This window comes from Sciurus vulgaris, assembly GCF_902686455.1.
Source record: "Sciurus vulgaris genome assembly, chromosome: 15".
Lineage (NCBI taxonomy): Eukaryota > Metazoa > Chordata > Mammalia > Rodentia > Sciuridae > Sciurus > Sciurus vulgaris.
Genome location: NC_136476.1, coordinates 84,153,304 through 84,180,695, shown reverse-complemented (window position 1 = coordinate 84,180,695; position 27,392 = coordinate 84,153,304). Strand labels below are relative to the sequence as shown.

The 27,392-nt window shown below is 53.7% G+C and overlaps 1 protein-coding gene across 7 annotated transcripts; it reads right to left on the bottom strand.

The window, feature by feature from the left end:
- Positions 1-518: 518 nt before the first annotated feature.
- Positions 519-27,309, bottom strand: LRRC8A (leucine rich repeat containing 8 VRAC subunit A). 7 transcript variants are annotated; one of them, XM_079113900.1, is made up of 5 exons: positions 26,547-27,083; positions 24,159-24,264; positions 15,265-15,380; positions 7,210-9,374; positions 519-2,382 (listed from the first exon to the last, which is right to left on the bottom strand). In XM_079113900.1, the coding sequence occupies exons 4-5, from the start codon at positions 9,364-9,366 to the stop codon at positions 2,107-2,109; spliced, it is 2,433 nt and encodes an 810-aa protein (XP_078970026.1). In that variant the 5' UTR covers positions 9,367-9,374; positions 15,265-15,380; positions 24,159-24,264; positions 26,547-27,083; the 3' UTR covers positions 519-2,106. The 7 variants fall into 7 exon arrangements, with proteins under 7 accessions (XP_078970026.1, XP_078970027.1, XP_078970025.1 ...); XM_079113901.1 differs by having other exon boundaries at positions 26,624-27,083; XM_079113899.1 differs by lacking the exons at positions 15,265-15,380; positions 26,547-27,083 and adding an exon at positions 27,181-27,302.
- Positions 27,310-27,392: the final 83 nt, after the last annotated feature.

The window sequence follows — 27,392 nt, the reverse complement described above, 5'->3', positions numbered from 1 at the left end:
AGATGTGGCTCAGTGGATTCAATCTCTGGTACCAAAAGAAGAAAAAAAGGGAAAAAAACCCGGGGACTTGCTGTTGGGACCACAAAGCACCTTGGAGAGCACACAATGGAAATGCCCATCACACAGATGGGAACATGGAGGCCACAGGAAGGGACCTGTCCACCACTATACATGGGATGACTGACCTGTGAGAAGGACCCTGGACTCCTGGTTCTCATTCAAGCGGCCTCTCCTGGTCCCACCTATTGAAACCCATAAGGGCCCACACCACAGACAACTGGGACATCAGAGAACGTGCTGGCGGTGGGACCCTGGGTCAGGGCCCACAGCTGGCACTTACAGGGGCCCCAGTCAGCTTGCAACCTCCAGCAACTGCCCCGAAGGAGCTCCAGACTTCACGGGGCAGCAAGATGAGCAGAGCTGACCATTCTGTGGGTACCCAAGAAATGGTCCCTTGAGCCCAGCAGGATTCTCAGACGTGAGGGAAAGGGCCCCCCTTAATGGAGACCTACAAAGGCTACTTTGTGTTATAGATTTATTTGATATTTGATCTGAGTCTACAAGTTCAGACCCACAGGTAACGGACTGCTTCATGGTTGTCGGAGGCTAGTGTGCATTATTTGTGAGGATTACATCCAATGACACGACGCAGAATACACAGACAGACAGACATTATCATTAAGACAAGAGACCCTAAAACGTGCCTTAGTGTCCACGTGATTGATCTAAGGCGGGGACCCTTCTAGAGTGGGGACCCAAGTGATTGCTCTAAAGCAAGTGCCCCCTACAACTAGGCGAGCCAGGCACCGGGACGGAAACTGGGGCGCCTGCCCTCCCAGCAGTGACCACCCATGCCCACCTGCCTCTACACGTCCGCTCTTCACGAAGGACTAGGTGGCGACTGGGCTGACGTAAGCAGTGCAGGCGTGTGGTGACAATGAGCAAACCCATGACAGTGGGGGACAGAGTCGGGGCAGAGCAGCTCCCTGGGCACACTGTGTGTGGAGGGGCGGGAGGGAGACGGGGTGCAGCACCGTTCATTCGGGGACCAGCCAAGCTGAGTCTCCTCCCTTCCTGGCAGCTCCAGAACATTCCCTTTGGCTGACAGCCACAGAAATGAGCGCCTGCCAAGGCCCATGGAGGAGAAGGAAAACAAGACACCAAAAAAACCCAAAAAACAAACAAGAATAAAATCCCCACCCCAGGAGGGAAGAGGGACAAACAGAATTCCTGGCCAAGGTCACACCAGACTCGGAAGACACCCTGCACCCCACACCCCAGGGGAAGGAAATACAATTCAATGTCTTGCTGCTTTGCTCAAGGGAAACTGCCACCTACCCTGAGACTCCAACTCACTGGCCTTTAGTGTTGTAGTTTTTTTTTTTTTTTTTTTTTTAGATTTTTTTTTTCTTTTTAATACCCAAACCATCAATTTTCAAAGCTTAGAAAACAAAACTAAACAACAAAAAAATCATTTGACTTAAAAAAAAATCTAAAACTGCCACAAAAACTGATGAGGAGAGCCCAGGCCTGGCTTTCTGTCTGATGGCCTGCGCTCCCACGGGCCCTGCTGCAGAGCCCAGTCCGCACCACTGGGCCACTTCCCACAGCTGGTTCATCCCGGACCCCTCTGCCCAAGCCTGCGTGGGCACCCGAAGCCGGCAGCGTCACCCAGCACTCCTTGGACACCTCCATGGAGCTGACCCTTCCTGGGAATGTCTAAGTTATCTAGAGGAAGAAGATGGGAGGTGGAGAAAAATAAATACCAAGAGCTAAGTTGGTGTCCCTGGACCTCTGGTGTCCCCTAGACTCTGAGGCAGAGGTGGCCTCCAGGGAGGAGACCCTGATTGTCCAATACTGCGCTCTGAGACTGACTCCCTTTCTGGCCTCCCCAAGAGGCGCCTACCCTGGCAGGGCATGAGGCTCAGGGAAGAAAGGGGCCAGCCCCTCGGATACCGTCTCTCGCCCTGGCCCAGCTCGCATCGGCCCCAGGCTCCGCCTGGCCGGGGCTAGGCTGGCTGTCCAGGAGTCCCGGGAGGGGCAGGGCGGCCCGCCTGGCCTGAGGACTTGCAGGGGTCCCGCTGCTGGCGACACGCCCGGCCAGGCTCAGGCCTGCTCCTTGTCGGCCCTCCAGAGCCGCTCCTTCACCTCGGGCGGCAGCGTGTTGAACAGGTCCTCCTCTACCACCAGGCCGCTGCGCTTGAGCAGCGGGCACTCGCCCAGCTCCACCGGCAGGCACTCCAGCCGGTTGCCGCGCAGCTCGATCTGTGTCAGGTTGGTCAGCTCGCCCACCCGCGAGGGCAGGGACTGCAGCACGTTGTTGCCCAGGTGCAGGGCCCGCAGCTTCCGGCACTGGAAGAGCTCCGGGGGGAGCACCTCGATCTGGGGAAGGAGCAGAGGCCAGAGTGAGGTAGGCGCAGCCAGGACGGGGCCTCCCGGCTTCCCCTCCCCGATCCCCACTGCAGCTCCCCGGAAGCCTGGCACCAGCAGCGTGGCTAAGGCTCTCCTGTACCCTGTGCCCTGCAGTCACCTCCTCTGGGAAGCCTTTCCTGACAACCTGGGTCTCCCAGCACCCCCGTGCCCCTTGAGAGCACTAATTCTTCGTCTGCCACTCCTGGACGGTGGGCTCTAGAAGGGCAGGGCTGGGTCTGCCCTGTTCACCTGGGCTCCCTGCACCTGGCGCTCTAGGAGGCATATCACACGGGCAGCCACTACTCCACCCGTGTCCCAGGGTCACCAGAGCTGGGCTACTGGTGCTGCCTGGCTTGAGAACGAAAGCACGAAGATGCTGAGAACATTCAGCCCCTTCACCCTGAGAACGGGGGAGGGCTCATGGATGGGGCAGGAAGCTCAGTAGGTCACTTCTCCCTGGTCCTCAGTCACAGCAGAACAGGTGCGCCAGAGCCCAGGCCTGGCCATTGGGAACCCCTCCTCCTGGATCGGCCGCCCTCACCTGCAGCTCACAGCATGGCAGGTTCCCTCTGAGCACAAATGCTAAGGCCTCATCTGACCCAGAGCCGCTGCAAACGTTCTTCCCATGGTACTGATGGACAAACAGGCCCAAGGTTCAGCCGGCAGAGGAGAGCCAGGACTCGAAGCTGGCTGGACAGCTCGTGCTCTGCTGACTGTCCACACCAAGGGTGAAGCTGAGCAAATGGCAGGGCCAGAGTGGGGCCATGCTGTGTGTCCAGGCATGCTCCCTGCCCTTCCACACCTAATCAGTGGACAGGGGTCCTCACTGATCCTGTCTAAAGCCACTTCCTACACAGGAAGGACTGGAGGCAGAAGCGGGAGACCTCTGTCCCACTCTCAAATGAGGACAGTGGAGAGGCTGCTCTATCACTCTTCCCATTTTCCTTCTGAGGACACTGAGGCCTGAAGAGGCGAAGGGCAGTCTGTCCAAGGTTGCAGGGCCACAGAGGGTCTGAAAGGATGTAAGCCTTGCTTCCTCCCGCTTAGCCCCACACCACACTCCCATTCTGTGAAACATGGCACTCAGTTACAGTGGAAACCTGGGCCTCGGTTTCCCCATTTGTAAAGTGCAAGTGCCTCTCAGCTTGGACATTCTGTGGCGGAGGCCCTTCTGGCAGTCTTGGATCTCTGGCCACTTGTGGAGGACTCCAGTTCCCAATGAGCAACTCCGCCTTCTAAGCAGGGCAGTAAATGTGGATGGCTGTGCTGAGGCCATGCCATGAGGGACACTGGGTGTCTTCAAGGAGACTCCTGACCTGAGTATTCACAACTATCCCTGCTGTGCCCATGGTCAGGAATGGGTGGGTTGGCTTCAAGGTCTGGAAGTTAGGGACATGAAGGGCAGAGGGCACGGGAAGTGGGCTCTGCAAGATTTAGGACCAGAGCATTCCCAGTGCCCACCTCTGATGACAGAGTGGTCAGGAGAGTGAAAAAGGGTCTGTCTAGTCAGTGTGGCTCCAGAGCTCGCTCCCTCAAAGTTTCTCTTTCCAGAAGCCCCCTGCCTCCTGCCACTGAGTTTTCCCAGGGCCTCCAGAAAAAGAGGAGGTACTTCAGTAGTTCAGCTCCCCACACACCTGTCCTTTGGAGCTGTCTTTCCCTCCTGAATTGTCCCTGATCCACTGAAGGCTTGAAGTCGCTTCTCATAATTTTCAATTCTACCACTCCTGCCTCCTCACATACCCCAGTGGCTCCCCTATCAATGCTGAAATGGCCTCAAGTCTCCTTGGTCTTTGAAAAAGACCCTCCCAGCAACCTGGACCTCCATCACCCCATGGCTCTATGACCTTCTCAACCAACCATCTGGAGAGATGCTGTCTTAGCTCAATGTGCTCTGGCTTCTGCCCACCCCCCACCTTGACTATCACTAACAGGGTCCCAGCCCCAGACCTGCGTGGTTCTCCATCCACGGACTTCCCAGGCACTTGGAGTCACATGCTCTGGCCTGACCTTCCTCTTCTACCATCCCTCCAAAGCTGGAGGTGGACTCCTGTTCTCTCTCCCTTAGTGATCACATCAAGGAACCCTCTTCATCCCCAAGCATAGAGAAGATGAATTCTCCATCTTCAGGCTGGCAACATGGTTCCCTGGATGGCTCAGGAGTCCCAGATCCCTGACACAGGTCACACCCTTGCCTCTCATCTAAGGTCCCATCTCAACGATCTCCCACCTATCATCCAGTTGAGTGAGAAACCTCAACTCCCTGCCCCCAACTCCCCTGGCCCACAGTCCTACCTCCAAATTCATCCATGTCTTTGTCCCTAGAAATTCTGGCCAGTACAGGCCCATCTATCCACAAACCCAAGCTCCTGCCAGTAGCAAAAATAACCTCTTTAGGGGCTGGGACAGCAGCTCAGTGGTAGAGCCACGCGTAGCCTGTGAGGTCCTGGGACTGAACCTCAGTACCCAAAAACCTTGTAACCTTGCTAAACAGCAAGCCAGCTCACCCTTCAGTCCTGCAACCAGCAAGAACGCAAGCACTGAACACAAGAGCCAACATCCTTACAGACATGGCTTATGGGCTGGCAAGGTGTCCAGACACAAAACAAACCAAAGACGCTGAAACTGGAGTGGAGAACAGGAGCTTCCTGGAGCACGGGCACAGCCCACTCTGCCTAAGGGCAAAACCCACATTCCAGGGCAGCTCACCTCCTGCACCTTCCAGTCCGACCCCACTGACTCTCCCTTTCCTCTTCACCTGATCACCTCTTCTTTGTCCCTCTGGAGCAGGTGACACGTCCCTTCCTCCAAAAGGTCACTGTTCATATGCCCTAGCGAAGTCCTAGCCATGCTTCGTGCCATCCACCCTGTTCCTGTGGGCCCTGGTCATCCCAGCACCTCTCCAGGGCTGGACTCTAGCCATGCTCAGCAAACACCTGCCCTGTGAGCGGTACTCATTAGCATGAGTACAGCCTGAGAAAACAGCACCCAAGGGCCCCAACAGGGCCACACCCACCCCTCCTGCCCCACCAGTCCAAGGTGGCTCACAGAATCCACGGAGCCTGAGTAGGAAGGAGTCCGACCCAGGCCTTGGTCTCGAAGAAGAGGCCTGCCTGCCCACATACAGCTGGCCCAAGAAAACTTTTCCCTATAAAGGCCTCTGGTGCTCTAGGAGGTGGAGACAGGACATGATTAAGCAGGGTGCTAGACAGGGTGTCCAGAGGGTCTCCTTCCTCAGGGACGGCAGGACTCCACCAACTCCTTTCCTGGGTGACCTCAGCCAACAGGCATGACACTAACAGGCGAGCCTGGTGCGAGAAGGTGGGGGCGGGGACCAGGCTCTCACCTAAGATGTGAGGCCGAAGTCTGGCCTGACTCTAGGAGCAGCGAGATACGGACACTGTGCCCTGGGGAAGCCGCCTAGTGTCCCCGCCTGGCACTATGCAAGGTGCTGGGCTTGTCTGATGCTTCCCAAAAGGGAGTTTTTATTTCTGGGGGGAGGCCAAGAAACTCCAATCAATCTCCTGATCAGCAGGCCTGTGCTTTCCACAGTGGTGCAGCACTGAGTGGACCCTTGCCCGGTACGCTCACACACGCATGAGTCATAATTTGGGGGAGGGAGATAGGATCTGACACAGATCCTATGACACAGAGGAGGCAGGCTGGTTTTCAGGAAAAGAGACAGGGAAGAGAAGAGGAAGGCTTGTGAGTGGCAGCAGTGTGGGCCAGGAACCCCAGTACATGTCTGAGTGACGCTGGAATGTGCCCCACCCAGAGCAGGAGGGAGCAGACAGTGGCCTTTCAGGGGCCAGCACCCTCTGTCCTCTGTGTCCAAAAACACTGGAGAGATCCTGTCAGGAGAACCGACAGTACTGGTGGAGAATGGAGTGTTCACCCAGAGCAGCACAGACACAGCAAGGGCTCAGCAGGCCAGTGGGGGCTGCCTGAGGGTCACTGCTGCAACAGGCACACGGGCAGTAGCAGATCTTCTCTGGGCCTCCCCACCCTGGGCACAGGCTTCTGCCACCACCCACCTCACTGCAAAAATCTCCACCTCAAAAAAGGCCCAGGAACCCCACAGTAGGCTGCCCTCAACCTTGCGCTGCCTGCCTCCATCGAGAGACCCCCAAGTCCCAAGGATGGGGTTTCCCTAGTCAGACAAGGGGCTGGAGCAAGGGCACCACCAGACTCAAGGGTTCGCCTCCCACACTGCCAGCCCCCAAAGGTCTGCACAATTTCTTCCTGGAAAGGTGGGTAGTAACAACCAGCCCCATAAGCCCAACTCTGGCCTTCACTGCCCCTAATGCAGAGGAGAGAGGGGAGCAAGGGATGCTGGGAGCTGCAGAAACCATCTGGCTCCTTTTCAGCCAGGACAGCCACTCATTCACACAGTTTCCATCCCAGACTGGTCCCCTGGCTCCCAACCCAGCTGGGGACAAGCTGAGAAAGACACCATAAACTTCAAGCTAAGTTCTGCCCCATGCACATCCCTGCCAACAAGAATGCCAGCTTGAGGTCACCTTGGGGACATACCCTGCCTGGCCACATCACCTCCCCTGGCAGGAGAACTCTGCAGCATTCTGTGGCAAAGGCAGGTTCCCACCCTGTGGGTCTGATTCAGCAGGTCTCGGAGGTGGCTTGGGATCGTGAATCCTGAACAACTCCCTCCTGGGCGGTTCAGGGAATCACAGGTGAGAACTCCAAACTGAGAAGCATCGACTGTCCTGAGACACTGGGCATCCTGAGCACCCATCGTGGGCTACCCCAGCACACGCATGGCACCACAGCCAGGCCACTCACCCGATTGGCTGTGACAGCCAGATTCTGAAGGTTCTGCAGGAGGCCAATGTCAGCAGGGAGGAAGGTCAGGTTGTTGTGGCTGAGGTCCAGGTAGCGCAGCTTGCGGCAGTAGAAGAGCTGGGTGGGAATTTTCTCGATCTTGTTGCGGTTCAGGTAGAGGCGCTCAAGGTTGGTAAGGTTGCCAATCTGGATGGGGATGTAGGCGATGTGGTTGTACCACAGCTTAAGGCAAGTGAGGCGGTGCAGGTGCTGAAAGCTGATGATCTCCTCGATGGTCTTCAGGTTGTTGTCCTTGAGGTCGATCTCCTGCAGGTTGTGGAGGCTGAAGATGGAGTGGGGGATGCGTTCCAGATCACAGCGGATCAGCTCTAGTTCAGTCAGATTCACCATCTTCTTGAGGCTGTTGAGGACAATGAGCTTGGTGCCCTCGTTGTTGATGGACAGCTTCTGCAGATGCACACCTACGTCCGTGACCACCTGTGGCAGCTTGCTCAGGTTGCTCTTAAGCCGAAGCACCTTGAGGCGCTTGAGCTCCCGCAGGCCGTCGATGACGATGTAACGGTTGTTCTCGGCGCTCAGGTTGCCTGTCAGGTGCAGCTCCTCCAGGGTCTTCAGGCTATAAATCCACAGCGGGATCTCCTTGATGTCAGTGAACTTGATGTGCAGTGCCCGCAGGTTCTCACGCAGGAAGGCCAGAGCGGGGGCCTCAATCTTGGCTGCCGTGTGGTACAGCCACAGCTCCTTGAGGCCTGTGAGCTGGGCGATGCTGGGTGGGATGGTCACGTCGGGAATCAGCTCCAGCTTCAGGACCTCCAGCTCGACCAGGTCAAACACGGTGTCTGGGATGCCGCTGAGCATGAACAGGTGTAGCTCCAGCTTGTCCTGTGCATTTTTGGTGAGCCGCTGGCGCAGCTTGTCCAGCGTCCACTCATTGTTGAGATTCAGCTGCCGAAGCTTGTTCTCACTCACCTCCGACAGGAAGACGGCGAAACGCTTCGAGTAGAGCGGGTCGTATTGGTCGATGAGGTGCAGCATGAAGGCGAAGTCGTTCTTGACATCCGGGATGTCACTGTAGCTGCTCTCCTCACGGATTGACTCGAACGAGTACTTCTTGAGGGAGCGCCGCAGCATCCACCACAGCGTGTACATGCAGATGAGGCCGTAGAAGATGACCAGGCTGATGTAGAAGGATGCCAGGATCTTGAAGAGCGTGGCCAGAGGGTGCGCGCACCGGTAGGTACGGTAGCCCGTCAGGCTCTCAATGTCCACGGTGCAGTCCACGTCGAACTTGATGTTGTGCACGTAGTAGACAGTGTAGCAGATGATGAGGATGAACTTGATCACCTTGATGATGGTCTGCCGCATGTAGAGGCGGTAAACGATGTCCCCCTCCTCTACATGGGTCCGAAACTTCTTCACCTTCTCGAACAGCGCCTTGGCCTGCTCGCCCTCCTTCTTGTCCAGCACGCCCGTCTCCGAGCGGTCTACAATGCCCTGCTCTATCCGAGACTTGGTCCGCTGCAGCATGGGCACGGTGGCCTCCACGTCCTCGCTGACTGTCGACGACTTCTTGTCCATGGAGCCATTCATCTTGCTGAAGGCCGGCTTGGGGTCACTCTCCTCCACCACCGTCTCTGACAGGGCCCGTGTAGTCCAAGGCGAATCAAAGCACTTGAGCAAGATAGACACAAAGTGCTCCAGCTTCGAGCTGGTACGTGGGAACTTAAACCAGAAGTTGCTGCAGGCCAGGAAGATGAGGGTGTGCAGGAGCACGAGGTAGGGGAAATACTTGGCGAACCAGTGCAGGCGGTTCTCGTAGCAGACGGCATCCACGTAGTTGTACTGGTGGCGGTCCAGGTCATACTTGATGCCCGTGGGGCCCGTGTCAGGGGTTGGCAAGATTGTGGAGTTGGGGTAGGTGGGCTCTGGGCTGGGGGCTGTCCAGCCCCGGAATGAGTCGTTGCAGGAGTCCTTGGTGACCCACTTACAAGGCAGACAGATCATCTTGTCCTGGGTGACCTGCAGTGTCCCACCAAAGACAGCGATCATCAGCATGACAATGGAGATGTAGTCAGTGAACACGTCCCACCACGGCTTCAGGATCCGATACGCTGGCTGCGTGTCCGCAAAGTAGCGGAGCTCCGTCACTGGAATCATGGCTCAACCTGAAAGGGACCCAGGAGGGTCAGGGTGAACATTCCGCCACTGTACAGAAGTCTACCTCACATCTACCTGGGAGTCACAGCCTAGGCCCTCCAGGGGTGGCTCCATTAGGCCCTTTGCAGAAGCCATGTGGTCACGTTCTGGCTAGAAAAGCACCACGTGGGGCAGTGAGCAGTCTCCCCATTTCACAGGAAGAAGGTGTGCTGCAAGGTTGGTGCCATGCCCACAGATCACTGCCTGCCTCATGGCCCCACATTCTGTTTGGAGCTTTGGGAATTCCTGTTTGGAGCCCATCCATTTAATAATCTGACTGACCAGAGGGGCTTGTTTAAAATTCCCAGGGACTGAAAACCAGTCTCTGCTGGGAGTCGGAAGTGGACTGAAGGGATTTTTGCAGAGTGAGGAAAGCAAAATGCAGAAGGGACTTATCAAGAACTCACTTTTCTTTTTTGGTACCAGGGATTTAACCCAAGGGTGCTTAACGCTGAATCACATCTCTGAATCTTTTTATATTTTATTTAGAGACAGGGTCTCATTGAGTTGCTTAGGGCCTCTCTAAGTTGCTGAGGCTGATCCTGAACTCATGATCCTCCTGCCTCAACCTTCCAAATCACTGGGACGGGCATCTGCACTGCGCCCGGCAAGAACTCACTTTTATAAAGCAATGAAGTCTAAAAATTGTGCATCTGTGACCTAGTTATGTGTGGATAGGGCTGTGGGCCCCTCAGGGAAGACAGGAGAATCACATACAGCAAGGCTAATGAGGGACTTCTGGGGAAGGGCCACACAAGGGAGGACCAAACAAGACCAGACTCAGGCCTTGCTGTAGAAGGAGCTCTGGTGATGTGTGGAAAAAGGAGCGGGAAGCAGTGACCCCAGCAAACTCTCCCAGGAATCTGATTTTTAACACCAATTTCAGTGACTGTCATAATTAGCCACATTTGGGAAACACTGGATCAGAAGCCACTTTGGGAAAATCCAGCGTACACCACACAGGAGGCCAGAGCCAGACAAACTGGGGAGGAAACAATCCTGGGCATCCATGACCCCCTTGCCAAGAAGGCTGTGCCAAGATAGAAAAGGACACTTCCCTGGTTGTTCACAGGGAACATTTGGGAAAACACAAGAAGGCATGAGAGAAAAAGAGGAAGCCTGTAAACAAGCCACCAGGGCCACCCTGTCACCCTTCCACCCAGACTTCATTTTTGGTACTGGGGATTGCACCCAAGGGTGCTTAGCCACTGAACCACATACCCAGCCATTTTTATTTTTCAATCTGAGACAGGGTCTCAGTAAGTTGCTTAGAGGCTCACTTAATTGCTGAGGCTGGCCTCAAATTTGCAATCTTCCTGCATAAGCCTATATAGTTGGCATTACAGGCATGCGCCACTATACCTAGCTCTGTTCATTTTTTAAAATAAAAATTCTGCTTTTACTGTACATCTCATTTTCTAACCCAGAACCTATATCTCATACCAAGTTTTAAATACCTGTCAGCTGGGTCTGTTCCTCTTGGGAGAGGAGCAGGGTGCCAGGGGAGAGTCTGGGTTACCCTGTCTTCATTACTGATAATGTTGATGATGACAACAGAAATGAACCCTTCCTAACAGGACCCCAGCAAATGCCGAGTGCCCTGCAGTCCAGGCCTCTAAGGTGTGCAGGGACAGGGCAGCAGCAGCAGGTCAGCAGGCCAGGACCTTCAGTGAGGGAGGTGGCAATGGTCAAGGCAATGCCGAGGGCCTAGACACGTGTCAGGCACAGGTCCAGCCACCCCACACAGGCTCCGTGGGCTCCCTCCGATGCCCCAGGCAGAGCCTCTTCCCACTGATGTGGGAGTACAGGCTGAGGGAAGCACTCTCCTGTCCAACATCGCTCTGCTGGTCACCTACAGAATGGCAGGTCTGTCCTTCCAGTTGAACTCAGGTGCTCACTTTGGGGGACTTGCCTCCTCTTGCCTAGGGTCTCACATCCAAGTGGTGCCCGATACAGGCAATGCTCAGAGAAACCAGGCCCAGGTGTCTAGCTTCCCCCACTCTGGAATTCCCAGAGCTCAGGTCACTGTGGGGCCAGCAGACACTACCAGCGCCCTGGGTCTCCTAGTGAGGCTTGGTCTTGTGGGCCAGGGAGAACACCCGCTCCACAGGAAGTCCCCAGCCCTCTAATGACCAGCTGGCTCCACACACCACCCACACTCCTAGGAAAGAGGGGACTCTGGGCAGCGAGGGCCCGCTGAGTCACACAGCTGGTCTCCAGCTGAGACACCCAGCAAGGCCTCCTTCCTGGCTCCCTGAGGCCTCATCCAGGGCAGGCTGAAGACCGGGACCGGAAGGGAGGAGTGGTGCAGAGGAGGGCCTTGGGCGTGCAACGGCCTGCCCTGGAGCAGGAAGGAGGCTGGCAGGGACAGGGAGCAGGGTTATGGCTGGGGGCAGGTTCTGACCAGGCCGGATGTGGCTTTCATACTACAATACTTCCCTCACTTGCTGAGGGGGAGTGGGTGTGTCAACTAATGAAGAACATTCGCCCCGGGCCCAGGGTGAGAGAGAAGTGTCCACAGCTCTTATGTAGGCGAGGGAGGCTAGGGCTCAGAGGGGTAAGGCCATTCCAGTCTTTCTGATCCTTCGCCCATCTCAAGGCACACTGACTGTTCAGCCCTTGGCTAGGTCCTGTGGGGGCAATAAATGTTCCAGGTGTGTTCCCCACCTTAGCATCCTGTCAGAGTGAACATGTGTGGCCAGGGCAGAGGATGCAGAGGCTGCAAAGCAGGGCCTGGGGCAGCCACAGGGCTAAGAAAGACCAGGCTGGCAGGGAGCAGGCTGGAGGATGCAGAGGTGCAGAGGCAGGGTCTGGGGCATCCACAGAGCCAAGAACCACCAGGATGGAGGCCAGCAGTGCCGAGGCCTGCCCTGCTGTGGTGACCTGCCTGGACGGGTCACTCCCCAGCTACACCTGTATTACCTCCTCACCTCTGCTGTGTAGCTCTGGACAAGTCACTGCCCCTCTCTGAAAGTATTTTGGGGGAGACCTAGAAAGAAGGTACAGGCGCCAAATCCAGGGACTCAGTTCCTAGGGGTATCGAGGAAAAAAGAGGCACCCCACTTGGAGGCAGCCAGGTGGAGTGGTTCTTGCTGTGTGAAGCCAGTGCCAAGGTGGGGCCAGAGCTCTGCTGGGAGGTCCTGGCACAAGACCATTTGCATGTATAATGGGCACCACACCTTGCAGGGCTGTTGGACAGGGTCTACAGAACTGAATGGCTTTGAAGCAAGGAGCGCAGAGTGGCAGCAGTTTGGGCTGGGAGGATCATCTGCCCTCTATCTCCTGGTTGCCCAGGCCAGGCCAGATGAGTCTTGAGCAGACACTAGGTAACTCTACCAATGCAGAAGGCTCCCAAGAGTGACCAACTGAAAGGTGGCAGGGAGTGAGCCCAGGATGGGCGTGGGCCTGGGTGTAGTGAGGAGGGCGGCAGTTTCAGGTGGGTGTGGCCTGGAAGTCAGCCAGGCTCTGGGCCCCTCCTTTTTCCTGCCCTGGGAAGGGATGGAGCCACAAAGTGTGTGTGGGGGGTGCAAAGACACACCCAGGAGCCAGGTGTGTGAGATGACTCAACACCCACAGTTAAAGCAGCTCCCCATTCAGAAACTGAGACTGGGGGCCCAGCCCAGAATCATCACAAGCCAAGGGCACCCATTGTTTTTCTCAACTGGTTTGATATTGTGTTGAAATACACATACCATAAATTCCCCCCATGTTCAACTGTCCGGGTCAATGGAGTTAAGCACACTCACCCAGGGCCTGGGGTACGAGTGAGTGGAGGTGGAGAACAGACAGACAGACAGACGGGGAATGACAACCCCCATTGTGTAAATGAGAAGTGTGAGGAGAGCTCAGGAAGGATGTGGGGGAGGGCTTCCAGACACCAGGTGGGGCCTGGCCCACAGTAGGTGGGCAAGAAGCCACCAGAATGGGACAGGGCCTTTTCGGTGGAATGAAGTATAGCTCATCTGATACTGCCATGTGGGAAACTGTGGCAGCAAGAATGCTAAGGAACATAACACTTGGCCAACAGTCCCACATCACGGGAATGCTCCTCTCCAAGTGAGCTAAACGGAAGCCTAAAGTGCAAGCTTGTCTTTTTAACCAGCACACATGACCTCTATGATTAAAAAAAAATAGGAGCCGGGCACAGTGGCACTCACCTGTAATCCATCCCAGCGGCCTGGGAGGCTGAGGAAGGAGGATCATGAGTTCAAAGCCACCCTCAACAACTTAGCAAGGCCCTAATCAACTCAGTGAGACCCTGTCTCTAAATAAGAAATATATAAAAGGACAGGGGATGTAGCTCAGTGGCTAAGAACCTCTGGGTTTAATCCTCAGATTCAATAATAATAATAATAATAATAATAATAATAATAATAATAATAATAATATAGGGGGGCCTGAAGGTGTAGCTCAGTAGTAAAGCACTTGCTTATTAGCATGTGCCAGGCACCAGGTTCGAATTCTAGCACTGCAAGAAACAAAGAAATAAAAAGTATGAAATGTGAAATAAATATAACCTTATAACCTTAGAATGAGAAAAAACAAAAACAAAAACAGGGCTCAGATGTGGAGATCAGGTGTTCTTTGTAGCTTTGAGTTGGAGGTTTTAGAAGGCAACATGAAGACAGGTCAGGCCAGGTCTCTGCCCCAAGAGATAGGAGAATTTGGAGAGGATCCTAAATACAGGACAAAGATTAAAGGGTTTGAAATTGGGGCTGATGAGAAAAGACAATAAGGAAGTGTGCCCTGCTGTGCTGCTGGCTGTAATCTAGCTGTTTTTTCTATTTCCAGAATAGAGTGGTGTTTGCTGGGCATCACTGCTCCAGGATCATGGATTAACAATGAGGTGGGAGACTCCTGATGCAACCAGGGGACTGTGGACAAGAGACCACCAAAAGCAGGAGGGGAGGCTGGGAAGTCTGCTGAACAGGGACCATTTCAGCAGCATGCCAGGTCCCTGGTGTACAGCCCGGGAGTGCAGAAGGTAGAGAAGGCTGCTAGAGTGGACTGAGCCTGGGGAGGAGAGGGGGAGGGAAGGAGGATGGCAAGTGCCTAGGAAAGTCCGGAGCAAAAGGTTCAGTCACAGGGACTTTGAGCACAGTGGAAAGCCAGATTGGGGGTGGGTGATCTGTCAAGTATTCAACCGGCTGGTGGAATGCCATGCAGCAATGAACAGAGAGGGGTGCAAAGCACAGGAAGACCCAAGGAAGATCCAGTCTGTCGAATGCCATGAGCAGGCCATGAGACGGTGCACGGGGTCCTCGCCATGCAGCTCACACACTCAGTCAAGCTCTCCTGGACCAAGGTGAGATGCCTTTTTTTTCTCAGGTACCAGGGGCCCTCAACCACTGAGCCACATCCCCAGCCCTTTTTATATTTCATTTTGAGACAGGATCTCAGTAAATTGCTTGGAGTCTCAGTAAGTTGCTGAGCCTGGCTTTGAACTTGTGATCCTACTGCCTCAGTGCCCCCTGACAAGCCACTGGGATTACAGGTGTACGCCACCGTGCCCAGCTGAGATGCTCTTTATAAATGCTTCTCACATCCCAAATTTACCTTGACTTTTTTTTTTTTTTTTTTTTTTTTTTAACTACAGGCATGTTATTCAGACAATTAAGAAAAAAGGTTATTTTCTTTTCTTTTTTTTTTTTTTGTGGTGCTGGGAATGGAACCCAAGGTCTCATGCACGCCAGGCAAGTGCTCCACCACTAAGCCACATCCCCAGATCGAAAAAAAAAAAAAGCTGAAATAATAATAATAAGAAGAAGAAGAAGAAGAAGCATGATTTCAAAGGATCAAAAATAGCTAAGAAAATCTGGAAGAGTAACATAGGAAGACACCCCCAATACTGAAACTTACCATAGAGCTGTCGGAATTCAAACAACGTGGTGCTGATGCGGGGACAGATGAGTGGACCAAAGAACAGAAGAGAGAAACAGACCACCACATTTCTGGAAACAGACGTGTCACGTTGACTGTGCAGGTCAGGGGAAAGAAGGGGCATCACAAGCAGTGCCAGCTCTAAGGGGTAATATGAGAAAGCACAGTCCCAGCTCCTTCCTACCCCAAAATAAACCTCAATGAATTAAAGACCTAAAGCAAAACCTGAGAATGCCAAGGTGCCAGGGGTGCAGCTCAGGGGCAGAGCACTTGCCTACTTTGTGTGAGGCCCCAGGTTCCATCCCAGTACTGGAAAAAAAAAAAAAAAACTAAAGAAAATGAAAAATCTAAAGGACTATCTTAGTGTAGTTAAGACAAGAAAGTATTTCTTAGCACAAAATGTGAAAATCTTTATTGGGTGAGATTGATATATTGATCACATAATCCCCAACACCACAAATAAACAAATATATCAAGCCAAAACATATGCACATCAAAGAACATAACAATAAACAGGTGGAAAGAAGGGGGGGTATTTCCAATGTGTATGAACAAAGAATTAACACCACATAACACCTAGGAATAGATGAAACAGACTAACCAACGGGAGGAAACAGTAAGACACATGAAGAGACGACTCACAGGGGACAGTACAAATGGAAATCAATGTATGATATAATTCTTCACCTCACTAGTGATCAAGGAATGTAAACTAAAATAAGCAGATACCCAGATATGACCAATATACTCCCTCAGACTGACAAACACCGAACTCCTAGCTGAGGGGTCAGGACGCACAAAGCCTAAAGCCGGGCAGTCAGTGGGAGCGAAGCAACCCAGAGAGCTGCCTTACACATGAGAACCACCCACAAGGATGCTCAATGGAGTTGTTTGTGAAAGCAAAACAGCCCCAGCAACCTAGATATTCATTGGCAGGAGAAAGGCTGCACTGCTCTATTCATACAATGGAACACTCTGAACCAAAGTTATGAACTAGAGCTCGTGTATTAAGGTGGACAAACCTCAAAAACAATGTTAGACCAAAAAACAATTTAGAAAAACAACATACACATTATATACTCTTTGTGGGGGTGGGGGGATATTGGGGATGGAAGCCAGGGGCAGTCTACCATTGAGCCACATCCCCTGGCCTTTTAAAAAATTTGAGACCAGGTCTTACTAAGTTCCTCAGGCTGGCCTTGAACTTGTGATCCTCCTGCTTTAGCAGCAGGCATGTGCCATTGTGCCCAGCATCTTTACACTTTTCTATGTGCCTGAGCTATGACATCACACAAAGCTCCCCCAAATGATCATCCATTTCTAGCCCCTTATAGCTGGTCCTCTCCCCACCCTTGCAGGTGAGGAGCAGCTACTGTGTTGATCACAGGACAGCAGACACAGCTCCTTCTGCCAGGCTGCCCACTCCGGCTCCTCTGCTACTCTTGGGGCACCATGTTGCCTGGCCCTGCCATGCCCCCAGGGAAGATGCAGAAGTGCCTAGGATGCAGGCCAGACAGATCCTTGCTGTAAGGTCACATAGGCATGTGAGAGAAGCAGGACCAGATCCCGCAGCAGGGCTGAGGCCTCTCTATTCCTGGAGGGTCAGAGGAGTAACGGGAGAGCTTCCATCCTTCCCTCAGTGGCAAGGGGCTTTGGGGGAAGGCAGAAAGTAAGGTTTTTGGAGTCGGGGTCCAGTGGGCTCAAATCCAGCTCCAGCATGAAATAATTCCAGGACCTCAGAGAAATTATTTAGTCCAAGCCTCTACTTTTGCAATTTAAGAATAATGCTGTCTTCCTCACAGGAAGTACGCAGTGATAAAAATGATGTCCAAGATATGTTAAGTTAAAAAAATTCCCAGCTACTCAGGAGCTGAGGCAGGAAGATTGGGAGTTTAGAGACCAGCCCAGGCAATTTAGTGAGACCCTGTATCAAAATAAAGTAAAAAGAGCTGGGGTATAGCTCAGTGGTAAAGTACCCGAGGGTTCAATCCCCAGTACCAGAAAAAGAAAAGGCTGAGAAGCACCTAAAATGTATGATCTGTACAAGCCAGTCACAAAGGACAAATATTGTAAATATTGTAGGATTCCACCTGCGTGAGGTACCTAGAGGAATCAACTCAGAGATAGAAGGCAGACGGCGGCAGGAAACAGCTGTGGACAAGGATGGTGGCACTGAACCGTGGCTGAGAGGGGAAGTGCTATGTTATTTTAAAACTCTATCAGTAAAAATGTCATTACTGCACGTACAGAAAACTGTGGACAGCTACACGTAAATTATATGTGGTGAAATCTGTGGCTAGGTAGATCACAGGGTTGTCTATATTACATATTCTTCTATTATTAAAATATGGCATGTTTATGAGCAGGAAAAATACTTGGAAAAAAATCAAAAGACCTTCTCACCATGTGGTTTCTGAGTAGCTGCAACTTCCATGTGAGAAAAGGTCAGTCTGAGCATCCTGCCTGGCCCTGTGTTGACACTCTGCAGGTCACTGTTTCCTTGCCGCGTGGGAGTGACACACAGGGCAGGGACGAGCTCAGACCCCAGAGCTGGACTGAGTTGACCCCTCCAATCTAACTCCACCACTTCCTCAACGGGGTCACAGAGTCCCGGCTATAAGCTGGGTGACTCTGAGAATGAGGATGAGGTACAATACTGCGTGTCAACTGGACACCTGGCACGATGCGAGGCTCACTGTGGTTCCACAGCCCCACCTGCCATCACAGAAGACACTCCCAGAACTCAGCGGGACCAGAACTAGGTGGGGGCTCAGCCATAGCATCAGTATCTCTGAGCAGGGGCCAGGCCACCAAGAGAGCTCCAGGACCTTTTGGTCTCTTCCTTGTTCAGGATCCCAAGAAAGGACCAATGGTGGAGAACTAGCCATCTGTTCTCAAAACCAGCCCTTGAGCATCTACCCCATCCACAGAGTTGACCCCTCTTTTTCATTTCTATCTAAAGGATGAAGTCTTGCTACGATGCCCATATTGGTCCAAAGTCCTGGGCTTAAGTGATCCTCCTGCTTCAGCTTACAGAGCTGCTAAGACTATAGGCACAAGCCACCACAGTCAGTTTAAATTAACAAAAACCACGCAGCAGAGTATGGTGGTGAATGTCAGTAATCCCAGCAACTCAGGAGGCTGAGTCAGGAGGATTGAAAATTCGAGGCCAGCCTCAGCAACTTAGCAAGACCCTGTATCAAAATTTAAAAAATAAAAAATGGGCCAGGGGTGTGGCTCAATGGTTAAGTGCCCCTGGGTTTGATCACTAGTAACAAACAAACAAACAAACAAAACAAAAAAGTAAGAAGGGGGCTGGGGTTGTGGCTCAGTGGCAGAGCGTTTGCCTAGCATACGTGAGGCACTGGGTTTGTTTCTTGGCACCACATTTAAATAAATAATATAAAGAACCATTGACAACTAAAAAAAATTTTAAAAATAAAATGAAATAAAAAATAAAAATAAAAAGGGCTAGGGTTGTAGCTCAGTAGTTAAGTACCCCTGGGTTCAAGTCTTGATACCAAAACCAAAATCAAACAAAAATACTTCATCTTTTGTCCAAAGGGAGACCACCCAAGCATGCCCCAGGCCCCATAAACCTGCAGAGATTTGGGCAGCTCCCACACTTGGGCAGAAGGCCCTTGGGCGACAGTGGGTCGACAGGGCACAGACAGGACTGAAGAGAGACTTCCCAGGCAGGAGACTGGTGCCCCTCCCCTCACAGATGGAAGGCTATTCCTCCAACTCTTTCCCGGGGAAGCGGGAAGGCTGTTCCTAAGAGGCCCCAGGAAGACTCTGAATAGCTGGCTCTGTCCCAGGGGGGCTCCAGGCCTGTGAATCTGCTCCAGGACTTGTTCAGCCTCCAGTCCCAAAGCCAGGAGCGGGAGGAGAGGTCTCACACTCCTGTGGCACGCACAGCCCTCACCCACCCGAGAGCAGAGCACTGCCCTCCAGGCCCCCACACTCTCTGGGTTGAGTCAGGCTGCAAGCTGGAGGTGCTTCAGGCTGGGGACTTACCCTGCACAGAAGGGCACACCCTGACTTCCTGGGGAAGGCCAAGGCGAACAAGTGTCAGTTTCAAACTGCTCTCACATTTGGGCTGGGCTTCCCAAACAGGTTCCTCCTCATGCAAACTTGCAAAGGCATGGTCTGCCTTCCAGGTTGAAGGGTGACAGGTGAGGGACACCCTCTCAAAGTTCCCCCATTAGGAACCCAAGCCCAGTACACGGGGAGCACCAGTCCAGCTGAGGCTCAGGGCCTGTCTTTACTCTGTGCATAGTACTTCCTGTGCCTCAGCTCCCAATCTCCTGGCAGATCAGCAAGATGGCTACCCCACTCACCAGTGTGACCTTGGGAAAATCACTTTGCTTCACGGGACTCTGTTAAAATGGGTTGACATGTCTATGCCTTGGAGTTATGGTACAGGCCGAACAAAGCAGTTCCCATAAAGCTTTTGATCTGTGCCTGCTGCAAAGTAAGACTGATTGTTGCTGTTATTACTATTTTGTTTGTTGTCTGCTTATTTGAAAGGGGACTCATTTATGTTGTCCAGACTTGTGTAGTCAAGTGATCCTCCTGCCTCAGCCTCCTGCCTCACTGGCACTACAGGCAGGCACCATCTCACTCGGTGCCCTGCTGCTACTCCTATGGAACTTTCCTGTCCCTTTACAGTGAAATCTGAGACCCAGAAAAGTAAAGTAACCTGCTCTAGGCCATATAGCTGGAAGTCAGTGGGAAGAGTTACCCCACATTTGACTTGCCAATGTGGCAAACTGCTTCTGAGGCAAGAAGGTGTCCTGGGCATACAAGGGCTGTTAGAGATGCTTCTTGGAATGAGACTGCTTTTACTGAGTGGCACGTGGAAACAAGGTCTTTGCAGGAACCCCTAGCAGGCCACACTCAGATGCCTCTTGCCTTTCAGGTGTTAAGGAAACTTTGGAAGGGAGCCCAAGGGGCCCTGAAGGCAGGTCATGGCCTGCTACGAACACCAACACTACCTTCCTAGAGCAGCTATGAAGCACAGGCATAAGCACCCTGGACAGGCTGCAAATGCATGTTCTGCTGAAGCCCCAAGGACCTACGCACTGTCCAGGCCCAGGTAGGCAAGGAAAAGGACTGAAAGTCTGCCAAGGGTGAGATGTCAGCTGTCCCACTCTTGGGGCTGGAGGGGAGTTACAAGGTGCCCCTGCAGGGCAGGAGTTCTACCCCATGTTACTTCCACTGCTGAAGGGCAGCACATTTGTCATGCTGATGGTCAGAGCTGTGCGTTTGGCAGGAGACGTGTGGAAGTCATGAAATCTTTTCTAGTCACTTTTATTTCACTGGAGCTCACTCCAGGTGTGAGGCTATGATGCAGCGGGTAATTTAATTTTGAGGTTTTATGCCCCAAGAGACATTTAGATGTACAGAAATTGCTGCAAGACACAAGCTACAGAAGAAATGCATTGGGAAAGACTGCAGGGAACGTTTGTGGCTGGGAGTAAAAGTCCTTCTAGAAACCTCAGCCCCACACATCTTCCACAGGGAAGGTTAAGCTCCCTGACTCCTGAACGAACACGAACACACACACACACACACACACACACACACACACACACAGTCACTAAAAAGCAAAAAGCAAATGTCCAGTCCCAGTTGTGGGGGAAGTTTAGCCCTGTTCCCCCAAGAGTAAGGGTGTGGGAGGCAGATAACTTCATTAACCAGAGTGAGACAAGGGCTAGAAGAATGGCCCCTGCCAGCAACCCCACTGTGGGCTGCAGACCATCAGCCTGATCCCTCAGGGAGTTTCTGCAAAGTACAGATTCCTGGTCCAGCCCTCCTGATCCATTCCAGATACTGGGGGTGGGCTAGAGACACAGCATTTTAAATACAGTACCTGGGTGACTCTGAAGGACCTAAAAAGCTCAAGAGCATACAGAAAAAGAAGCAATGGGTGAGGAATAGAAGGAGCACAGGCTGCTGACCCACACAGGCCTGCATCTGAGACCTGGCTTTGCCATGGATAAGTTGCACATCTTGGAGACAGATATCTCATCCCTCTAACTCTTGGTCTCCTTGTCTGTCAAATGGTAAAAGGACCTCAAATGCAAGGCTGGGGAGAGGACAAGGTGGAAGAGGTGCATGCAGTGACCCTGCACATGATCACAGAAGGTGAAGATGTTGCTACTGGAGGGAACAGAAGTTGGAGACAGTCAGCATCATCTATAGGATGCTCTGCCAGGCAAGGCCTTCTGGGAGACAAATGCTGCTAGGGAAGACAGGAGGATGAGACACAGGAGAGGGTAGTGCAGGACAGGGAGCCTGAGAAAACTGCCAGGTGAGGCAGATGACAGGACTTCCAGCAAAGACCTCATCCCCAGCTTGATCCTGACATTGTAGGCTTCAGACTCCATGGACTGAGGTTGCCAGGCCTGAAAGCTTCCCTTGCAGAACCTATCTCAAGGTCACCTATGTTCCCAAACAGATTCTTTAGAACCTAGTCCCAGGATAGGACCCCTTCTCCTCACCGGGCACATTCAAGGATAAATCCAGAAAGGAGCATTCTAACAGGATCAAGACCAAAATAACCCACAAGCAATACAAGGGGAACTGAGTCAGCACCTGCCTGTTTCTGAAGGTCCAGAAAGGGCCAAACTAAGGAATGTGGAACACCCCACACTATATTCAACCGGTATCCTCAAAACTCCAACCTGGGCTGCACCTCAGGCAGATAAAAAGTCAGTAGGTTAAACCTCTGAGCCCAGCCTATACTGCTCCCTGCAAGCTGTCCCTGGCACCCAGTTGGAATTCTGACCTCACAGAAACAGGACCCACTGCTTCCTGCTCATGGCTGCTCTGCAAGGGACTCCGGCTCAGGCTGCCCCTCTCCAGGGACAGAGTTCCTCAAAACCAACAGGAAACTCCTACAAGGCAGGGCCCAGCTGACCTTGTCCCAATAAGCAGGGGAGTGGCCAGCACCACACACCAGACATTCCCCACCTCCCTCTGCTGCTGTAAATGCCCAGACAGAAGGCCAGAAGGCCAGCACCACCCAGGGGAGGGCACTGAAGATGCTTGGCACTCTACACGCTTCAGCAGGCTGGAATCACCAGATCTGTCTACTTCTGGCATCAGAAAGGGGGTCAGTGGTTGTTATTCCAGGAAACAGAAGCAAGCTGCAGATCAGCAACTTGAATAGGACCTGATCCTTGTGAAAGTCAGTACACGGTAGGAATGGCTGAGGAAGGGTTTACTTCTCTCCATTTCCACTGCTGCAGATGGAGACCAGAAGAGACTTTCCCTTTCTCTATGTCATTGAAAATCCAAACAGGGCTGGGCGTGGTGACGCACACCTGTAATCCCAGGGGTTCAGGAGGCTAAGGCAGGAGGATCATGAGTTCAAAACCAGCTTCAGCAAAAGTGAGGCACTAAGCAATTCAGTGAGACCCTGTTTCTAACTAAAATACAAAATTGGGCTGGGGATGTAACTCAGTGGCCAAGTGCCCCAAGTTCAATCCCCAGCACCAAAATAAAGAATCCGAAAGTATAAAAACATAGAAGCCCATGGAATACCTTGGTTACTACAAAAAGAACCCCAAGGTAACTATTTCTCTTAAAGTGCATGCTGGGGCCTTCCTTCAGGAAATGCCGAGGTGGGCATGGAGGCAGGGAGGCTCAGGCAAGATCCGAGAACCCGGCCCAGGACTGCAGCCTCTGCTCCAAGTTCAAGTCCTTGCCCTCCTTCCCAGTGGTTTTAGGCATGCTGCTTCTTCACTGGAGCCTGTCTCCACATCTGTAAACAGGGGGCAATGGCCACCGTCCAAGCTTCTGCAAATGATCATATGAGATCACTGGCATGGGTGGGCTCTGCAAATTGCCCAGCAGCCTATGCCCACATAGCTATGCCCAGGGACCACTTTCTGGGACGCACATTCTGCTAAGTGTCATTCAATATCAGCACATCTAACCCTCAAAAATTCCTAAAAGAGAAGCACTAAGTTTATCCTCTTTTAAAAAGATGAGGAATCCGAGGTTCAGAGAGGTTCAATGACTGCCTTATAGTCACTCAACAAACACATGACAGCTGATGGTCTAACTCAGGTATAACTACAAGGTCAGGTCCTCACCAGGCTCCTGCCTTAGAAACCCCTTTCCAAAGCACAGGCCAAGGAATGCCAGGCTGTGCAGATGTCTATGTGATCAAGTAAGTGCCGGGCTGGGTGTAACTCAGGAGCAAAGCGTTTGCCTTTTTATGTGAAAGTCCTGGGTTCCATCCCCAGTTCCAAAAAAGAAAAGAACAACAAATGAAAGACCCCAAACAAAAAAATCAAGGAAGTGTAAGAAAACCCACCTTGCTGGTTCTGTCTCAGACTCATTCTGCTCAGCTCAATACATTCAAGGCTCTGAGAAGTTCCACAAATGGCACAGGTCCTTGTTTCTCAGAATTTTTTTTTTTTTTTTTTTTTTTTTTTTTTGCGGTGCTGGGGATTGAACCCAGGGCCTTGTGCTTGTGAGGCAAGCACTCTACCAACTGAGCTATCTCCCCAGCCCTCTCAGAATTATCTAACCACTAAGACCAAAGAGCCTGGTGTTCCAGGGAATACACCTTGGGAAATATGTCACGCTGCAGCATTGTCAGCAACCACACTGATAAGATGGGGGTGGAGGGAGCAGAGGGTCAGCACAACAACACTGGCATTCACAGAGCACAGGAACCAGACACTGCTGAGCTGGCTGCTGGGGCAGGAGGAGGAACAGACAATTCTGTCTTCTGCCACCTCTGTCCCAGAACCCCTCGGCCTATAGTGAGGAACCCAAAGGACTGTGGAGACGGAGATGCTGCCCTCTGCTCGGGGCTGGGGGAGGCAGATGACCGAGACTGCCGTGGGCCTTACCCCGAGACTCCTCTGCTATCTGCGCTTCGACTGGCGGTGCTGAGGCTGGCCCACGTGTGCCTGGGCAGGGTCCTGGCATTCCTCCCGCTCCATGGATGCTGCCTCCCTAGGAGGAAGCGAGAGCTGCTGTCAGCAGGCATGTGTGCCACTATCCCAGCTACCTACGTTTCTGGAGAGCAAGGTGGTGCCAAGATCTGGGCTGGGTTCTAGGGGAGACAGGAACTACCTGCATATGGTTCTCAGGCACACAACTAGGTCCTCCAGGGGGATGACAAATTGGTAACTAACACCTAGAAGGCCCAGGGCCCTGTGGGGGTAATCTAGGAGACACACGACACCAAGCTAGATGAGTGGAGTCGGGGAGACTTCCTGGAGGAGGGCTGCCTAGGAGAGGCTGAGACACAGGAGGGTGGGAAAAGAGCACTCGGCAAAAGGAACAGCATGTGCCTGACTGCAGGAGAGAAGAGGTGCCATCTAGAGGGCCGCATGTTCCTGCTGGCTAGATCCAGCCTTCCAGGGAAGTACTGAGACAAGAACTACAAGGGGGTGAGAAGGGCCAGGTGGACTCTATCTCAAACAGAAAGCACACATATCATCCATCACTGAGTGCACAGTGGACACTGACCACACACCGCACTCTGATGAGAACTGTTCACAAGTGACCCAGACAGGTAGTAGAGAGTGGGGAGAAGTATGGGTACTGAACTCCAGGCTCAGGGGTAGCAATGTGGAGATGGGACTGGGCATGTGGCCAAACAAGAGCAGGAATTAGCCCAGAAGCTGAGGAAAGACTCAGGACCTGAAGGCACCAAGGAGGCACCGTGGAGCAGTTCACTCACTTGTGTCAGCAAGCATTTGTCACACCTACTTGGTTCCAGGCCTCTGTTGGGAGGACAGAGGTAAAGGGGGCATCAGACTCCACTGAAGCAAGGCCTAAGATGATGAAGTCAGAGACACAGCCACACGGAGAAGCAGCAAGGCCACAGAGGTCACTCTAGCCTGCCAGTAAAGCACATAGGGCCACTAAGGCACGGAGGCCATCTGGACCACCTCTGCCCAGTCCCACCATCCTCAGCAAGGATAGGGACACGGCTGAAGCTGGAAAGGGCAGTACCTTGCCCATGACAGAGCTGGTACCAGAACCTGGGCCTCTGGACTACCTGATTTTTCTAGTCCCTCTTGCTCCAGGAAGCATGCCCTGGCCATCCTGCATCTTCACCCACAGCTAGCCCCTCCTTCCTCTGCACTCCTTCTTGTTATTTCCATTACTACTCTGGCCCGGGTCTTCCCGTCTCTCTCCTCCCAGACCGCAGCTCTGGGGAGGCAGGGACCGCAGGTGCCTATGCCAGTTCCAGCCCAGGACAGGCATGACTGCAGGATGGTGGAATGAATGACAGGATGAGTCAGGGATGGAGAGGTGGTATGCGGGGCTCCACATCCATTCCACCCCAGTCCCCATCCATCTGTCAGGCTGTGCCTCAGTGGCCCCAAGTCAAGAAGCAAGAACTGCCTCCAATCTCAGGACAGGGCGTCAAGAACCAGCTAGCAACCCAAGCCCCGGCCACCTCTCTGAGAGTCCTGACTCACTGGCACATTCCTCAGGTGCCCCCACTCTCCAGAAAGGCCACTCGGTGTTTGCAAAGAAAGCTTCCCAGTGGGCGGGAGGGAAAGCACATCTAGGGAATCCCAGGAAGAAGTCAAGCACACTACCTGGGCCCTGCTCTGTGCCCCAAGGTCTTGGAAGGAAGAGGGTCGGCAGACTCCTCCCCAAGGAAGATCTAAACTGGGAAGACAGGGAAGCAGGGTCGCCACTCAGTAGAAGCATCTCTACAAAGGCCAGTCCCCCAGCACAGGTCAGCTATCCTTGCCTTCCTGGACAGCCACAGAAAGGCGACCTTCATGGAGCCTACACCAGTGTGACCCAGTCACTGGCCCTGCCCAGGACCTCGGAACACACTCCATTCCCCCTGCCTCTGCACAGGAGTGTCCCCAACAGCCCACCTCCCATCCCTTCCAATAGTGTCCACTGGCAGGGGTTAAAGGTTGAATGATAGGAAGGAAAAGGTCCGGAGAACCTTCATCTCTCCAAACCCCTCCTCCATGACTTAGACCCCAGTTCCCTCCTCCCCACCAAGCTCTCCCTGCACACCTGTCCTCACAAGGCATCCCACGTTGGGCAAGGGAAGAAGTGCCAGGGGAAGTGTGGCTCACCCAGACCCACCCCATTCTGCCAGCCCAGTCCCCGTGGGGAAGAGGCTGCCACACAACCCCCCACCCATGGCTCCTGCCCAAAAAAGGCAAGAGTTGCCTCAACCAGGACCAGCTGGGTCTTGGTCCACTCCTGCCCGGGCCAACGGTGAGGGCCGGCCAACACAGCAGCACACTCACCGAGACCCACGAAGCCCAGGTCCCCAGGCCGTGTTCCTTCTCTCAGGACCTGTATACAGTGCTGCGTCTCTGCTCACCTAGACCCGGGCCAGGCCCCGACCTCGCTAGATCCGGCTCTCCAGCCCCGCCGGAGGCACCGGGCAGAACAGGGGCCGAGCGGGTCATCCCGGGAACCCAGCCCACACAGGCCCCAAGAGTCCAGCCAGGGATCCTGCCCCCAGGTCAGGGCTCTGTCCCCGCATGACCAGGTGGAGGGAGTGTCCGGGGGAGAGAACGCGGCCCGAACCCAGCACGGGACAGCCGTGGGAGAGGGAGCGTGTGTGCAGCGAGGGCATCCGGGGACCCGGGCGATGACACGGGGACCTGGGGGGCCGGCGGAAACTCCGGGCAAGAGCGCGCAGCGGGCTCGGGGGTGCTGGCAGGGGGCTCGCGCGCCGCGGCTCCGGCGAGAGGGTGGGGCCCGCTCCCGAGGACCCGGGGGCCCACAGGGAGGCCCAACCGAGCGGCCACGGGACGCGGGGTGGACGGCCGGGTGGGCAGAGCCCCAGCCGCCCTGGGGGCGGTGGACAGGGACGCGTGTCAGTGGGCGTCCAGGGTGACAGCTCGCGCCCCTGGACCCACGCGACCCACTCACCTGTGCTCGGCGCCAGCCCGCGCAGCAGGCTGCCCCCGCGCTGGCCGTCCAGTCCTGCCGCCGGCCGCCGCGCTCCTCCGGCGCCTCCTTTTGTTTGTCCCTCACTGCACCACTCAGCCTCCTCCGCCCCGGAAGTGACGTCACGGCAGGGCGCGAACGCCGCGCTCTGGGCACCGCCGTGTATATAAAGGAGCTAGGTCTCAAAACTCTGG